Source organism: Panthera onca, chromosome B2, assembly GCF_046562875.1.
Source record: "Panthera onca isolate mPanOnc1 chromosome B2, mPanOnc1 haplotype 2, whole genome shotgun sequence".
NCBI lineage: Eukaryota > Metazoa > Chordata > Mammalia > Carnivora > Felidae > Panthera > Panthera onca.
This window is the reverse complement of record NC_138343.1, coordinates 119209424-119228282: the sequence shown is the minus strand read 5'-3', so window position 1 is coordinate 119228282 and position 18859 is coordinate 119209424. Positions and strand designations below refer to the sequence as shown.

Here is an 18859-nt window from a genome sequence, read left to right as displayed (position 1 = left end):
ATATTCTTTACTGGGGTAAAATACACATAACATAAAATTTACCATCTTAACCCTTTTTAAATGTGCAGTCAGTAGTATTAAGTCTGTTTATGTTGTTGTTCGACTATCACTCTCATCCACCTCCAGAACTCTTTTTTATCTAGCAAAACACAAAACCTTGTGGCCCTTGCACAAGGATAACATGCAAATTCCTGAAGCACGCCATATTTTTAGAAATGAAAGAGGAGACATTATGTTTACATGATATCACAGAAGTACTACAGATCATAAGACACTACTCTGAACAATTATATGCCGACAAATTGGACAACTTAGAAGAAATTCATAGATTTCTAGAAACAGGCAACCTACCAAGACCAAATCATGAAGAAATAGAAAATCTGAACACACCGATAATGAGTAAGGATATTGGATCAGTAATCAAAAAACTCTCAACAAAGGAAAGCCCAGAACCAGATGGTTCACAGATAAATTCTATCAAACTTTTAAAGAATAATTAATTCCAGTTAATCTCAAACTCATCCAAAAAATTTAAGAGGAGAGAATAGTCCCAAACTTATTTTATGAGGCCAACATTACCTTAATGCCAGAGTTAGGTAAGGATACCACAATAAAATAAAACTACAGCCCAATATCTCTGATGAATATAGATATAAAAATTCTTACCAAAATACTAGCAAACCAAATTCAACAGCATATTAAAAGGATCATAGACCATGGTTAAGTGGAATTTGTTCCTGGGATGCAAGAATGTTTCAACGCATGTAATCGAAGCATATGATACACCACATTAATAGAATGAAATATAAAAATCATATCATTTCAATAGATACAGAAAAATCATTTGACGAAATTCAACATCCTTTCATTTTAGAAACTTTCAACAAAATGGGTATAAAAGGAACATACCTCAACATAATGAAGGCCATAAATAGCAAGCCCACAGCTAACATCATATTCAGTGATGAAATTTGAAGATTTTCTCTCTAAGATCAAGAAAAGACAGTATCAGTACTCTATTTAATTAGTACTGGAAGTCTTAGCCAGAGCAATTAGGCAAGAAAAAGAAACACATAGACCAGTTGAACAGACTCGAGAGCCCAGAAATAAACCATGTGTATATGGTCAATGAACAGTTGACTAAAGAGCCAGGAATACTCAATGGGGAGAGGACAGTCTGTTCAATAAATGGTGTTGGGAAAACTGTATATTCACATGCAAAAGAGTAAAATTGAACCTTTATCTTATACCATTCACAAAAATTAACTCAAAAGGGGTTAAAGACTTAAATATAAGACCTAAACAATAAAAATCCTAGAAGAAAACATGGGGGATAATCTCCTTGAAATTGGTATTGCCAGGGGCAGAAACTTCCTGAGAGAAAAAGCTCAGTGAAGACCAGGCAGGCCCATAAAAGGACAGGTCCTGTTGGCCATAACTAGGTTCTCATCCTTGAAACAAGTAGAAGCTCTGCATCTTGTAACAAGTCTCTGAAATACAAAGGGAAATAATAATCTGGCCAAGCACCTCTGATGAAAATCAAATCATAGGAGGGGCACCTGGGTGGCTCAGTCGGTTAAGCATCCGACTTTGGCTCAGGTCATGATCTCACAGTCCGTGAGTTCGAGCCCCACGTCGGGCTCTGTGCTGACAGCTCAGAGCCTGGAGCCTGCTTCGGATTCTGTGTCTCCATCTCTCTCTGACCCTCCCCCGTTCACGCTCTGTCTCTCTCTGTCTCAAAAATAAATAAACTTAAAAAAAAAAGAAAGAAAGAAAATCAAATCACAGGAGCAGCATCGAGACCCTGAGCTTGTTTCACTTCTGAAACACAGGTAGATCAGCTCCAAACCATTTTGAACACCTAAGAAACTGATCTGAGGATTAACACAACAATCTGCATAACTTGAGCCACAAAACTCGGCAGGTACATGGCATGGAAAGGTGAACAGGGGGAGAGAAAAGCCACAGAGGCTAGGGAGCTGTTTTTGCAGAGAGAGGACAGAGAAAGAGAAAGGGGGAGAGTGCAGCACATCAGATTGTGCAAGAAAAGTACTCCCCCAAAAGTAGCTGGAGAGAAAGAGAGGGAAAGAGTGAAAATACTTGCAGGGGCCTGATCAAGAAATCTGTTCCCCAAAACCGTTGATGGGAAGAAAGGAGAGGATCACCACCAGGATTCTATAAACACTGGAGTGCAGAGTGTGAAGTTTCTGAGCTCAATGCCTGGTGGTACTCTGGTGAGGAAGTAGTGTGAATTCCCAGGAGCAGGCAGTGGGGTCTGAGGGGTCCATGTGCCACACAGGGGAAGCAGTTCCCTTGCTTGGAAAGCATTTGGTAAAGGCCATACATTCTCCCCATAGGCAAAGGTCCCAGCAGACGCTGGAGAGTGGCCACGTTTGCTGGTATTGGGACAAAGACTCCAGAGTGCAGTGAAATCTGGCACTGGCTGTGTGTTGTAATTTGCCATAATCTCTGAATCTGTGCTATTGAACGATTGCACAAATGTTTTCTGGGGCAAGCCAACACCTGGCCATTGCTCAGCGAGACCCTTCCCCAGAGAGTCAGATGGGTCCAACCCACGGGGGTCTCTGAAGTGTGGGATTTTGAAACACAACCCCATCTGAGATAAAACTCTGGAAAGAGATGTCACCTGGCAGGTGGACAGCTTGGACACAGACAAGGTAGAGGTGGGGAGTGGACAGAGGCCTCAGACAAAGGAGTGGTGCTTGATTGTAAGTCGGTAAGAGCACAGAGTTCCTGTTTTAGAGATTAGGGAGCTGGGTGAAGCCATTTCCACCTTTCCCACACACATGCAAGTGCACATGCACATGCATGCCACACTGATCCACCCCAGTAAGCTAAGCAGCACCACCTAGTGACGAATGGAACTATTACACCAAGCCCTGCCCAACTGCACCCTCCAAGCACATCCCCTAGAAGACCAGCACAAACCACTCCACCTGTTTAGTGTATGGACTATAGAAGGCTTCATAGTTTCAGTTCTAGAGGAAACTGGATGTAACTTCATCCAGAGTTCACTCTGTTTGCTGATTCATTTGTTTGTTCCTTTTCTTTCCATCTGTTTTTGCTTAAATTGTTTTCTTTTTTCTTTCTTTCCATCCTCTTTCTTGGATACAGAAAGAGAAACATTTATTTTTATTTCTTTTTTACATTATTTTTTATTTAAAAAATTTTTATTCTATTTCATTTTATTTTATTATATAAAATATTTTATTTAAAATTTTTTCTTACCTTTTTTTCTTTCCTTTTTTTACTCTATTATATCAAGCTTCTTTCAACAAGCAGACTAAAACACACAAAACAGCTAGGATCTAGCTTCCTTTATTTGATTTTTTGTTTTGTGTTTAATTTTTTAATTTTAATTTTTAATCTTATTAATTTTTTTCTTCCTCCAAAATGAAAAAATGAAGGAATTTACCCCAAAATAAAGAACAGGAGGAAATGACAGCCAGGGGCTTAGTCAATACAGATATAAGAAAGATGTATGAACTAGGATTTATAGCCACAATAATAGGAATATTAGCTGCTTTTGAAGAAAGCATAGAGTCCCTCTCTGTGGAGATAAAAGAAATAAAATCTAGTCGGGATGAGATTAAAAATGCTATAACCAAGATGCAATCTTGAATGATGCCACGATGGCAAGGATGGGCAGAGCAGAGCAGCGAATCCATGGTAGAGAAGATAAAATTATGGAGGATAATGAAGCAGAAAAAAAGGAGGGAAACAAAGACAAAAGATCATGATACAATTAGAGAACTCAGTGACTTGTCAACAAGGAATAGCATCCAAATCATAGGAGTCCCAGAAGATGAATAGAGAGAAGAAGAAGCAGAAGATTTATGTGAGCAAATTATAGTGGAAAACTTTCCTTAATCTGAGGAAGTTCACAGATCAAAATCCAAGAAGCACAGAGAACTCCCATTAGATTCAGCAAAAACCAACCATCACCAAGACCTATCACAGTCAAATTCACAAAATAACATAGACGAGGAAAGAATTATGAAAGTGGCCAGGGAAAAAACGTCCTTAACCTATAAAGGAAGACAGATCAGGTGCACAGCAGACCTATCCACAGAAACTTGGCAGTCCAGAAAGGAGTGACAGGATATATTCAATGTGTTGCAGGATATACGCAGCCAAGAATTCTTTATCCAGCAAAGCTGTCATTCAAAATAGGAGAGATAAAGAGTTTCCCAGACAAACAAAAACTAAAGGAGTTTGTTACCACTAAACCAGCCCTGCAAGAAATTTTAAGGGGGACTCTGTGAGTGGAGAAAAGACCAAACAAAACAAAAATTACCAAAAGCAACAAAGACTAGAAAGGACCAGAGAACATTACCAGAAACACCAATGCTACAGGGAACACAATGGCACTAAATTCACATCTTGCAGTACTCGCTGTAAATGTCAATGGACTAAATTCTCCAATCAAAAGACATAGGGTATCAGAATGCATAAGAAAACAAGACCCATCTATATGTTGCCTACAAAAGACTCATTATAGACCTAAAGACACCTGCAGAGTGGAAGTAAGGAGATGGAGAACCATCTATCATGCTAATGGTCATCAAAAGAAAGCTGGGGTAGCCATACTTATATCAGACAAACTAGATTTTAAAATAAAGACTGTAACAAGAGATAAAGAAGGGCATTATATTATAATTAAGGGGTCTATCCACCAATAAGATATAATGATTGTAAATGTTTATGCCTCCAATATGCAGCCACCCAAATATATAAATCAGTTAATCACAAACATAAAGAAACTCATTGATAATAATACCATAATGGTAGGGGACTTCAACACCTCACTTACAGCAATGGACAGACCACATAGACAGAAAATCAACAAGGAAACAATGGCTTTGAATGACACACTCAACCAGATGGACTTAACAGATATATTTGGAACATTTCATCCTAAAGCAGAAGAATACACATTCTTCTCAAGTGCACGTGGAACATTCTCCAGTATAGATCACTTACTGGGACACAAATCAGCCCTCAACAAGTATAAAAAAATTGGGATCATACCTTGCATATTTTCAAACCACAACACTATGAAACTTGAAATCAACCACAAGAAAAAATTTGGAAAGACCCTGAATACTTGGAGATTAAAGAACATCCTACTAAAGAATGAATGAATTAACCAAGAAATTAAAGAGGAAATTAAAAAGTACATGGAAGCCAATGAAAATGAAAACATGACAGTCCAAAACCTCTGGAATGCAGCAAAGATGGTTATAAGAGGGAAGTATATAGCAACCGAGGCCTTTCTAAAGAAGGAAGAAAGGTCTCAAATACACAACCTAACCTTACACCTAAAACATTTGGAAAAAGAAGAGCAAATTAAGCCCAAAACCAGCAGTAGAAGGGAAATAGTAAAGCATAGAGCAGACATCAATGATATCGAGGAAAAGCAACAACAGTAGAACAGATCAATGAAACCAGGAGCTGATTATTAGAAAGAATTAATAAATTGATAACCCCCTAGCCAGACTGATCAAAAAGAAAAAGGAAAGGACCCAAATTCATAAAATCACGAATATGGGTGCCTGGGTGTCTCACTCAGTTAAGCATCCAACTTCAGCTCAGGTCATGATCTCACGGCTTGTGAGTTCAAGCCTCGCATCGGGCTCCGTGGCTGACAGCTCAGAGCCTGGAGCCTGCTTCAGATTCTGTGTCTCCCTCTCTCTCTGCCTCTTCCCTGCTTGTGCTCTGTCTCTCTCTCTCAAAAGTAAATAAACATTAAAAGTTTTTTTAAAAATCATGAATGAAAGAGGAGAGATCACAACCAACACCACAGGAATGCAAACAATAATAGAATGTCATGAACAATTATATGCCAACAAATTGGACAATCTGGAAGAAATGTACAAATTCCTAGAAACATAAACTGACAAATTGAAACAGGGAAAAATAGAAAATTTGAACAGATCCATAACCAGTAAAGAAAGTGAATCGGTAATCAAAAATCTCCCAAGAAACAAGAGTCCAGAGCCGGAAGGCTTTCCAGGGGAATTCTATCAAACATCTAAAGAGTTAACACCTATTCTTTTGAAGCTGTCCCAAAAAATAGAAACAGAAGGAAAACTTCCAAACTGTTTCTACAAGGCCAGCATTACCTTGATTCCAAAACCAGACAAAGACCCCACCAACATTTTTACATGAACACGTATGCAAAAATTCTCAATAAGGTCCTAGCAAACCACATCAAACAATACACTAAAAGAATTATTCACCACGATCTGGTGGGATTTATTTATGGGATGTAGGGCTGGTTCAATATCTGCAAATCAATCAATGTGATACATCACATTAATAAAAGAAAGGATAAGAACCACATTATCCTCTCAATAGATGCGGAAAAAAGCTTTTGACAAAATATAACATCCTTTTTTTATTCCCTTAAAAATTTTTTTATTGATTGATTGATTGTTTAATTTACATCCAAGTTAGTTAGCATATAGTGCAATAAAGATTTCAGGAGTAGATTCCAGTGATCCACCCTCTATGTGTAACACCCAGTGCCCATCCCAAGGGTCTTCCTTAATGTCCCTTACCCATTTAGCCCATTTAACCCCCTACCCAACACCCTGCCAGCAACCGTCAGTTTGTTCTCTGTATAGAAGAGTCTCTTATGGTTTGTCTCCCTCTCTGTTGTTATATTATTTTTGCTTCCCTTCTCTTATGTTCATCTGTTTTGTTTCTTAAACTCCACATCTGAGTGAACTCATATGATATTTGTCTTTCTCTGACTAATTTCGCTTAGCATAAAACCCTCTGGTTCCATCCATGTAGTTGCAAATGGCAAGATTTCATTCTTTTTGATTGCCAAGTAATACTCCATTGTATATACCACATCTTCTTTATCCATTCATCAGTCAGTGGACATTTGGGCACTTTCCATACTTCAGCTATTGTCGATAGTGTTGCTATAAACATTGGGGTGCATGTACCCCTTCGAAACACACACCTGTATCCCTTGGATAAATACCTAGTAGTGCAATTGCTGGATCGTAGGGTAGTTCTAGTTCTAATTTTTTGAGGAACCTCCACACTGTTTTTGAGAGTGGCTGCACCATCAGCAGTGCAAAAGAGATCCTCTTTCTCCACATCCTCACCAACATTGTAGTTGCCTGCGTTGTTAATTTTAGTCATTCTGACAGATGTGAGGTTTTAATTTGTATTTCCCTAATGATGAATGATGTTGAGCATATTTTCATGTGTCTGTTAGCTATCTGGATGCCTTCTTTGGAAAAGTGTCTATTCACATCTTTTGCCCATTTCTTCATTGGACTATTTGTTTTTGGGTGTTGAGTATGATAAGTTCTTTATAGATTTTGGATACTAATGCTTTATCTGATATGTCATTTGCAAATATCTTCTCCCATTCCATTGGTTGTCTTTTAGTTTTGTTGATTGTTTCCTTCAAGGTGCAGAAGCTTTTTATCTTGATGAGGTCCCAATAGTTCATGTTTTCTTTTGTTTCTCTTGCCTCTGGAGACATGTTGTGTAAGAAGTTGCTGCAGCTGAGGTCAGAGGTTTTTGCCTGCTTTCTCCTCTAGGATTTTGATGGCTTCCTGTCTCAAGTTTAGGTCTTTCATCCATTTTGAGTTTATTTTTGTATATGGTGTAAGAAAGTGGCCCAGGTTCATTCTTCTGCCTGTCTCTATCCAGTTTTCCCAGTAATTTACTGAAGAGACTGTCTATATTCCATTGATTGTTGTTTCCTGCTTTGTCAAAGATTAGATGGCCATACGTTTGTGGGTCCATTTCTGGGTTCTCTATTATGTTCCATTGATCTATGTATCTGTTTTTGTTCCAGTACCATACTGTCTTGATAATTACAGCTTTGGAATACAGCTTGAAGTCCAGGATTGTGATGCCTCCATCTTTGGTTTTCTTTTTCGGGATTGCTTTGGCTATATGGGGTCTTTTCTGGTTCCATACAAATTTTAAGATTGTTTGTTCTAGCTCTGTGAAGAATGCTGGTGTTATTTTGATAGGGATTGCATTGAATATATACATTGCTTTGCGTAGTATCAACACTTTAACAATATTTGTTTTTCCAATCCATGAGCACGGAATATTTTTCCTTTTTTGTGTGTGTCTTCTTCAATTTCTTTCATAAAGTTTCTATAGTTCTCAGTGTATAGATTTTTCACCTCTTTGGTTAGGTTTATTCCTAGGTATTTTATGGTTTTGGTGCAATTATAAATGGGATCGAATCCTTGATTTCTCTTTCTGTTGCTTCATTATTGGTTTATAGGAATGCAACTGATTTCTGTGCGTTGATTTTATGTCCTGTGACTTTGCTGAATTCATGGATCAGTTCTAGCAGTTTTTTGGTGGAATCTTTTGGGTTTTTCAGGTAGAGTATCATGTTAGCTGCAAAGAGTAAAAGTCTGACTTCCTCTTTGCCGATTTGGATGCCTTTTATTCCTTTGTGTTGTCTGGTTGCTGAGGCCAGGACTTCCAACACTATGTTGAATAACAGTAGTGAGAGTGGACATCCCTGTCGTGTTCCGGATGTTAAGGGGAAAGCTCTCAATTTTTCCTCATTGAAGATGATATTAGCTGTGGGTCTTTCATATATGGTTTTAAGATCTTGAGGTATGGTCCTTCTATCCCTACTTTCTTGAGGGTTTTTATCAAAAAAAGAACTGACCTACCAGTAATATTGGCCATTTGTATGGCCTTTTTTTTTTTTTTTTTTTTTTTGAGAAAAGTCTATTCCAGTCTTTTGCCCATTTTTAAATCATGGTTTTTGTTGTTGAATTTTAAGAGTTCTCTGTTGTATTGTGAATATTAATATACAATGCTCTTCTCTGTCTCTTATAATCTTTTTTTTAATTTAAAGTCAATTATGTCAGATATTAGCATAGAATATCTTAATTTCCCCCTCACATTTGAAGGACAGTGTTGCTGAATATAGGATTTTTAGTTGAAAGTTTTTTTCTTTCAGTGCTTTAAATATATTGGCCCCCTGCTTTCTGGCCTCTACAGTGTCTGATTAAAAACTGTGATAATCTTACTGAGGATTGGTTGTATGTTATCAATCACTTATCTCTTGTGGCCTTCAACATTCTTATTTTGTCTTTGGCTTTTGATAATTTGATTAGAATGTGTGTTGATATGGGTGTCTTTGAGTTCATCCTTCTTGGAGATCATTTAACTTCTTGGATCTTTATAGTCATGTCTTTATTCAAATTTGGAAAGTTTTTGGACATTATTTCTTCAAATAATCTCTCTGTTCCTTTATCTCACTCTTCTTGAACTCCTAGAATGTGTATATTCGTCCACTTGGTGGTGTCCTACAGCTCCCTTAGGCCTTGTTCACATCAGTCTTTTTCTCTTTTCATTCTTTCAACTCGATCATTTCAATTGCATTACCTTTAAGTTTATTGATTCTTTCTTCTGCCAACTCAAATCCATCTCTGAATCCCTTTAGTAAATTTTCTTATTTTAAACATTGTAATTTTCAGCTCCAGAATTTCTTTTTGGTTTATTTTAGGTTTTCCATCTTTTTTATTGATATTTCCTTTTTGTTCATACATCATTTTCTTGACTTCCTCTGCATTTGCTTTTAGTTCTTTGAGCATCTTTAAAACCGTTGTTTTTGTCTTTGTCCAGGAAGTTTGCCATCTGGTCGTACTCAAGGATAGTTTCTGTAGGTTTATTCTTATTTTCCTTGGAATGGGGACACACTTTCCTCTTTATTTGTATACCTTATGATTTTTTTGTTGACAAGTTGGTATTTGAATCTTAAAATGTGATAATTTTGGAAATCAAATTTTCCCCCTTCCCCAGGGTTTACTGCCTTTTGTTTGTTAAACTGTTTTGATTGCTGTAGGTGTTTCTGTGCTAGGCATAAGCTTGAGGTATAAAATCTTTTGAAGCCTTGTCTTAGCTTTTATTTTACCCTGAGCATATGTGGCGACTTTTTAAAATCTCCTATATATATATGATTGCTTTTGTATATCCTAGTCCTTCAATGTCTGGTTCCCAAAAGAAAGAAAAAAAAAAAAAAAGCAAAATTAAGGAAGGGGGAGAGAAGAAGACTCTGGCTTTTTAAATCCTCTAGAAATTACCTCAGTTAGTGGGGGAAGGACTGACAACATTATAGTGGTGGAGATGCAACAATGGCTACCTGTCCCTGTGTCTGCACCTCCAGGATAAGAAGCAGTTATCAGTGATCAGAATATAGTTTCCTGATATTTAGAGGACAGGGTTTCTATTGTCTAACCTGATCCCATAAACTACCTACACAGTATTGCAGGAACACTTGCATGGCTGCCTGCCGTGGGGCTTGGGGTGGGGTAGAGCATGGGTAGCCACTACTGAGATAAGAGCTGAAATTGACTGAAACTAACTGAAATTTAGTGAAATTACTGAAATAGTTAGCTTAGACAGACTAAATGTTAATGTGAGTTTAAAATAGCAATAGCAATCATGCAATCCCTTTTCACTTCTCTATTTCAAATGCCATTTCCAACATCACTTTCAGGAAGCGGCATCTATGTACCTTCCAAGCCTTCCCCCCTGGAACTCACAACCCTTGGAATAGACTCCAAAATTTCAGTTAGATTCTGCCAACACAAATATCATTTACGTGGAAGGATGGATTCCTGGTGCTTTGTACTCAGCCATCTTCCCCAAATTCTCTTAATTCCAAGTTGTTCTTATTTCAATTGAAATATTTTTTTAATGCTTCTTTTCTGCCAGGGTTAATGAACAGAAGATGTATATCTTTGCCCAAAATATCTATGAGATATGACACGGATCATAAGATAAACACATAATGAATACTGATTATAGATGATGATAAATGCTGTGAAGAAAAAAGATACATGACCTAGAATCTTATCCTAGAACAGTTTTCTACAACCAAATTCCCACAAGTGTGTACTTCCTCCAGTCTATTCTCGTTTTAATCCTTCCCTTCTATTATGTTATTTAGAATTTAGTTTTGTGTATGTCACATAATAGCTTCAGGCAATATAACGCTGAATTTTATTAAGAGGTAAGCTTGATTTTTGTTTTCCTCTTCCAATGAACACATATTAGGTTTGGCCACACCCCAGTGCAAGAGAGACTCAGCTGCCTGGCCAAGCACAACTCTATCTACGTTGTGGCAAATATTGGGGACAAGAAGCCATGCAATGCCAGTGACCCTCAGTGTCCCCCCGATGGCCGTTACCAGTACAACACTGATGTGGTGTTTGATTCTCAGGGAAAACTGGTGGCACGCTACCATAAGGTAAAATTAATTTGCACACAGTTCAGATACTGAATGTTTTACAAAATAAAGTGGGAAAAAAGGGGAAAAAACATTAATGTTTATAAGAAGCATACTTTAGAAGCAGAGTAGAGACAAAGCATAGAAAACGATGATTAGGCGTGGTAAGCTCCTATAAAGAGGCTCAAGAGGTTTTCTATGCATTTAGGAGCACAGGAATGTATCTTTGGAAGTATGTGAGAATCAGCAGGAGGTACCTGCACTGAAATATAATGTTGCCTTTTAGACTTTGTCTTTTTAAGGACATGCCCTGGCAATGGGTCAAGACTAGAACAAAAAAACTACCTACCAGATAGACTTGGTTTTGAAGAGAAAGGAGCAATTTTGTCTACAGAAAATATTTAGGTGTTCTTGGCAAATAGAAGTTACCTATTTCACTCTTAGGTCTTGTAAGATTCAGTAGGGTCTTAATACATAAGGATTCCCTTCTACAGATCTCTAAAATGTAGAGATTGAACCAAAGGCTCCTATCAGCCATAGTAATCTCTGATTCTCTAACACTTTTTCCCTGTGAGGACGGTGGTTATGGATGAAATTGGCACTAAGAGATGTTGGCTTGCACTTTTTCAGACACATTGACACCCAGGCCAACTTCTGAAAAGAGACTTTTACCCACTTCATCTTCTGTTTATTGCAGTACAACCTTTTCATGGGTGAGAATCAATTCAATGTACCAAAGAAGCCTGAGGTTGTGACTTTCGACACCATCTTTGGAAGATTTGGCATTTTCACATGCTTCGATATACTTTTCCATGATCCCGCTGTTACTCTGGTGAAAGATTTCCATGTGGATACCATAGTTTTCCCAACAGCGTGGATGAACGTCTTGCCACATTTATCAGCTATTGAATTCCACTCGGCGTGGGCAGTGGGCATGGGGGTTAACTTCCTTGCAGCCAACATACACCACCCCCACAAGAGGATGACAGGTAATGTGTAATCTCTAAGATGTACAAACTTTATGCCATAACCAAAAAAGCAAAATAATGATTTCTTCTAGCTAACGTGTACTCCTTAATATAATGTTTTCCAACTCTTATTTTTTGCACCTCTGGCTGGTGACATACCGTAGAAGCCATCTCAGTCTAAATTGTTTTGTAGATTTATTTAGTTCTATTCAACTTACAGGCACACTTTTTTTCCCCCCTCAAGATTGACCACTTCTGACCCGAAAGTTTCTCTTATTGGCTTCTCAGTAGCAAACCCTGTTGGATTTCCTCTCACCTGTTTCCTTGTCAGTATATTTTACTGAAATTACTGAAATAGTTAGCTTAGCCAGACTAAATGTTAATGTGACTTTAAAATAGCAGTAGCAATCATGCAATCCCTTTTCACTTCTCTATTTCAAATGCCATTTCCAACATCACTTTCAGGAAGCGGCATCTATGCACCTGACTCTCCAAGAGCATTTCATTATGACATGAAGACAAAGGAGGGAAAACTCCTCATCTCACGACTGAATTCTTCTTCATACGACCCTGGAGTGGTAAATTGGGCTTCTTATGCCAGTAGTATAAAAGCATTCTCCACAGGAAATCAGGAATTTAAAAGTACTGTGTTTTTTGATGAATTCACCTTCTTGGAGCTCACAAGAGTCACAGGAAATTACACAGTTTGTCAGAAAGAACTCTGCTGCCATCTAAGCTACAAGATGTCTGAGAAGAAACCAGATGAAGTTTATGCCCTAGGGGCATTTGATGGACTACATATTGTCGAAGGGAGTTATTATCTACAGGTAATGCTTGTTTTGCTGGCAGGGGCATTAACCAGGCAAAATATAGGACACCCAGTTGAATTTGACTCTCAGATAAACAATGAATTGTTTCATTGTAAGTGTGTCCCACTTCAAGAAAAAAAAATGGGTCCCACTTTTGAGGATATATGCACGCTAAAAATTTTGTTATTTACCTGAAATTCAAACTTAGTTGGGCATCCTGAATTCTTATTTGCCAAAACTTGCAATCCTAGATGTCCAATTTTAAACTGGCTGGAAAAAGGCAGAAGATTTATTTACAGTACCCGCATTTAAAATGATACAGTAATCAAATTACAGATGATTTTAAAGGATGATTAACCTGTGATAGTTCTTCCCTGAACAAACATACCCATTTTCTTGATATGTTCGCTAAAGCTTTTTATTTTTATTTTTAATTTTTTTCAATATTTATTTTCGAGAGCAGGAGAGACAGAGCGTGAGTGGGGAGGGGCAGAGAGAGAGAGAGAGAGACGCACAGAATCTGAAGCAGGCTCCAAGCTCTAGGCTGTCAGCACAGAGCCCAACACGGGGCTCAAACTCACAAAGTGCGAGATCATGACCCGAGCCGAAGTCGGACGCTCAACTGACTGAGCCACCCAGCCCCCTGCCCCCCCTCTTTTTTTTTTTACTTAAGAACTTGACACTAAGTATGTCCTGGAGACATCTAGGGTTGACCTCTGAGACATGCAGTAGAGTAGTTTACTGGTGCAGAGACTTGGTATCTCGCAGCCCTCAACATCAGAGGAAGAGCTATGGTGAGTTGCAACAAGCAACTTTCATGTTCCTCTCATTCTGCTCTCCTCTTCCTTGATCTGGCTCCTATCCTATGTCACCCACACTGTGCAACATCTGAACAGGGCTTCCTGTTGACAGTTTCAGCTCCATCCCATCCACTTCCCATACTCTAATTATACCAATTACTAAAAGCCATTTCTGATTATTTCCCTGCCTTGCTTAAAAGGCCTCACTGTCTTCTCATTGGCAAATCAACTTCCTCACCAAAAAGCTACTCAGAAATGCTTGACATGTACCTCTTCCTACTCTCTGTTCTCTTCTCTCACTTCTACCCACATGTGCCCTGGGCTCCTCTCATGTTGAGGCATTTCTTCATCCCCAATGTGCCGGCATCTGCAGAACCTCTGGATGTTTGCACAGGTTGTCTCCTTTATCTATGATGGCCCCACCTCCTCACCATTCATGGTGCTTTTCGGGTGTTATCTTCACCCCGAGGGCTGCCCTGACACTTCCTGTAGCACCAAGCCCACCTCCCCACCCGAGCTAGGTACCTCAGGCATCCTACGCTCAGCTTTATTAAGGACATATTATGTGAAATGATGCACATACTTGTGCATAAGTGCTGGAACTGTACCCAATGTGCAAAATGTTGTTTGCTGTGTGATAAGCACCGTCTTAATGCATCTTTACCTGGACACTTGTTGAGTGCCTACTGCATAGTAGGTGTATATATTCAGTGCTAATGATATGAAGACGAATAAGCCACGCCCCTCCTCTTGAAGAATTTAGCAGGGGGGAAAGACATAGGACCAGGTAATGTCAGTACAAATCGGCATGTGATAGAACATAGAGTGCACGTTTTGTTGTAGGAAATACTAAGGAGCTATACCTAGCCTGATTTGGGGATTCAGGGAGGTTTCTGGAGACATGATGTATGAGCTAATGCTTATGCTATTCTCCAGATGAAAAAGAGTGGGAGGAAATTCTAGGTGGAGTGGAGAGTGTGAGCAAGGGTGAGGACATGTCAAGAAGTAGGGTATATGGGTCAGTGTCACTAAGGCATAACGTAAGAAGCAAGGATTGGTGGAAGATGGGCTTAGAGGCAGGATCACGTTTGGCAGGATCTTACCCGTCATTCCTAAGGTTTGGGCTTTATTCTCTGGGTGCCAGTCTTCCGTGGGAAGGTGTTCAGCCAGGGAATGATGTGATCAGATCTGCTGTTGAGTTAGATCGCTGTGGCAGCACTGTGGAGGGGGGAGCGAGGGCACAAAGACTGGTTAGATTTAAAAAATAGTCCTATTAAAACCTGTATCAAGATTATGTCAGTAGGAGTAAGAGCAGGGTGTGGAGCCTGGCAATATGTAGAAGACTAAACTTAGTAGCTAATTGGATACAGAACAGGAAAGCAGAATGAAGGGGCTAGAATGCCAGGTTTCCGACAAGAGTAGCTGGGTGAATGTATGTTTCAGGATGTTAGGAGGGGAGCAGGCTGGCAGTGGAGAGATGCTCAGTTCAGCTTTGGATATTCTGGTTTCAAAGTATTTATGGGACATTCAGCTGGAGCCCTGGTACCTGACATCACCAGCAGAGTCTGGAGCAGCACCCCAGATAAAACGTGTTCATGTGTCTGCTGGAAAACGTGGGATTATGCACCCTAAATAACTTAAATAAAAACAGGATAGCTTTATATTAGTTCAAGTTAGGTTTCAATGTCCAATGTGCTACAAAATCCTTTATTTTCAGAGAAGTTTGGCCTTGGAATTAAGAATGAGGGATTTGGGAATTGGATTATATTCATAATCTTTCATAGTCTGTGACGATAATTAATGCCAGAAAAATCTCTATAACACCAACATCTAGTTCTTAACTGAGAAGACAAAAAAAAAAAAAAAAAGGAAATAAGGGTACAATAACTCTGCATCTTGCCACGGAGATTTTCCAAATGTTCTATAGTGAATTTTAAGGACATAGGGAAAGAAGGTGCTTGTAGAATTTTCTAGAGTAGAGGATGGTAAAAGATTGGGTAAAAATTTATAGCAGTGGTTATAGGAGAGTGGGAGAAGCAGCCTACATATTTTAAAGAATCATTGAGTAAATCAATTAATAAAGAAGGAATAAACTAAACAAAAGTTCATTCCCTTTACCCCATATAACCTGGGAGATCTTCCTCTTGAGATTATTTTCTGTACCCTTTGTCCTCTCCATTTCCTCCCACCAAGGTAAGAGTCATCCAAATCACCAGCCTGTCTCTTCTAGAATGTAAAACTATTTCCCAACAGGGTAAGAAATTAGGGATATGACATGGTGAGAACATAGATTCTGGAGTCAGAAATTCTGGGTAAATCGCTTCTTAACTGTATAGTGGCCACCTGGCTCTGGGCCAACCTCTTTAAATCCCTCGTTCCTCATCTGTAACATGTGGATTCATTTTCATTCACCAAATATTTATGTAATGCTTTCTGTGTGCAAGCACTTGGTACAGCCTGAGGACATTAAGATGAGCAAGACAGATACTGTCACTGTCTTCATAGAGCTTAATGCTGGTGGGGACACAGGCATTGAAGAGAAAACTAAGGAAATCACTAGTTGATTTTAGCTGGGACAAATGTTACCAAAGGAAAGTACCACGGACAATTAAACCATACAACTGGAGGACCTAACTTAATCCTAGGAGAGAAGAATGATGACAATAATAATAATAATAGCTATTATTATTATTTATGGCATTTGGGGGAACATTGATTTCATAAATAAATGTAAACAGGGACACCCGGGTGGCTCAGTCAGTTAAGCGTCTAACTCTTCATTTTGGCTCAGGTCATGCTTTCATAGTTTGTGAATTTGAGCCCCACGTCTGGCTCCGCACTGCCTTCCTTTCTCTCTACCTCTCCCCTGCTTGTGCTCAATCTCTCTCTCTCCCTGCCCCCCACCCCCCCGATCAAAGTAAAGAAATAAACATTAAAAATAAGTAAATATATAAACTAACAAATAAATGTAAAGAATTCAGCACCGTGCCTACACATAAAAAGTCCTCAATGAATGTTAACTTTTATTGTTGTTGTTGCTGCTGCTAAAAAAAGTAACAAACTTTTCTTTTAACTGTCAGACCTATACGACCAGGTTTGCTCACGTGAACACTGGCTGCATTGCAAGCAGCTCCTGAGTCAACTCCTTTGTTTCTTGAGTCCTTGTCATATGCCAGATGTTCTCTCCCTTCCTACCACCTGGATTGCCTCTATCACGTCTTTCTTCATTTTAATAAAAGTAATGCATGGGCACACCTAAGAAGACAGCACTAAAATCTTGTGAAACACCGGTTTCTTCCCTAATCCATCCTGTCCTTCTTTCTGAAGGCAAACACTTTTGAATCTTTTAACTGTTTCTTCTGAAATTTACTCGTCTGACATCATCTACCAGGAGCTAATGCGGAGTCCACAGACTCAGGGCTCAGTCCCACAAGACTGGTCCCCTCCCCATTTGAGACTCCAATCACAAGTCCAGGTTGTCACCCATGCTTCTGACCTGACTGACAGTAAATCAGGGGCTCCCGCGATCTCTGCCTTGGGTTTGCTAATTTTCTGGAATGGCTCATAGAACCTAGGAAAGTGCTTTATGTACTACTAACAATTTATTACAGAGGACATTTCACAGAATACAAATGAACAGCCAGATGAAGAGACACATATGGCAAGGTCTGGGAGTATCCCAAGCATAGGAGTTTCTGTCCCATGGAGTTTGCGGTATGCCACCTTCCCATCATGTAGATACGGCATTCTTGTTCACCAACCTGGATTCTCTCTGAACTCCATACTTTAGGGATTTTCATAGAGGCTTAATTTCATGGACATGATTGATTCAAGTTATTGACCATTGGTGCTTAATTTAGCCTCCAGCTCCTCTTCCCTCCGCAGATATAGGGGTGGGGATGGCGACACTGAAAATTCCAACTCTCTAACCAGGTGGTTGGTTTCCCTGGTCACCAGTTTCCATCCTGTGGTTATTTAAGGCTCTCCAAAAATCTCCTCATTAACATGAACTCAGTCGTGGTTGAAAGAGGCTTGTTATTAGTAACAAAAGCCCCTCTTTTCACATTTCACCTCTCATCACTAAGGAAATTCCAAGGATTTTAGAGCTCTTCTTGCCAGGCACTAGAAAAAGACCAAATATATATTTCATATATATATACATACATATATATATATATATATATTTCTTATATATATATAAAGTCTGAAAATGCCTTTCCTTTCATATTTGATGGAGGATTTCCCTAGGTATAAAATTCAAGGTCATTGTATTGCTACTGAGAATTCTTGAGTTATTTTGATTCCTTCTGCTTTGTATGTGTATCCCTCTTCCTACTGTTTGCTCAGAAACCTTATAGAATTTCCTCCCCTCCATGGTTTCCTCTTTTGGAACTCTTATTTTTGGAATCATGTGTTTTTTGGGTTTGTCCTCTAATATTTTTGTATCTTTTCTTTGTTTTCTTTCTTTCTTTCTTTCTTTCTTTCTTTCTTTCTTTCTTTTCTTCTTTTCTTTCTTTCTTTCTTTCTTTCTTGCTTTCTCTTTCTTTCTTTCTTTTTTTCTTTCTCTCTTTTTTCATTTACTCCTCTTGATCTTTCAAGCCTTACATTGAATCACTTATTTTTGTTGACATGTTTTTATTTTTCAAGAACTATTTTTTTTTGCTTTATGAATTTTTTTCTGTTGATGTTGTTTTGTGGATCCAGTATTTTATCTCTCTGAGACTAATAAGGAATTTTTTTCTTTTTTTCTTTCTTTTAAATGTTTATTAATTTATTTTGAGAGAGAGAGAGAGAGAGAGAGAGAGACAGACAATAAGGATGAGTGGGGGAGGCACAGAGAGATGGGAGAGAGAGAATTCCAAGCGGACGCTGCACTGCCAGTGCAGAGTTTGAAAGGGGGCTCAATCTCCAGAGCTGTGAGATCACAACTTGAGTCAAAATCAAGATTTAGAGACTTAACTGACTGAGTCACCCAGGTGCCCCACAGAAAATTTTTTCTTGAAGCTTCTTCTCCTTAAA

At 38.8% G+C, this 18859-nt stretch overlaps 1 protein-coding gene across 5 annotated transcripts in view; it reads left to right on the top strand.

The window, feature by feature from the left end:
* Window positions 1–18859, top strand: part of VNN1 (vanin 1) — a 90462-nt gene that overhangs the window by 40252 nt on the left and 31351 nt on the right. For all 5 annotated transcript variants that reach the window (XM_060616697.3, XM_078447325.2, XM_060616695.3 and 2 more), the window contains 3 exons: window positions 11092–11284; window positions 11961–12252; window positions 12697–13058. In XM_060616697.3, the coding sequence (XP_060472680.3) occupies window positions 11092–11284; window positions 11961–12252; window positions 12697–13058 (847 nt within the window). The remainder of the gene's footprint in view (window positions 1–11091; window positions 11285–11960; window positions 12253–12696; window positions 13059–18859) is intronic.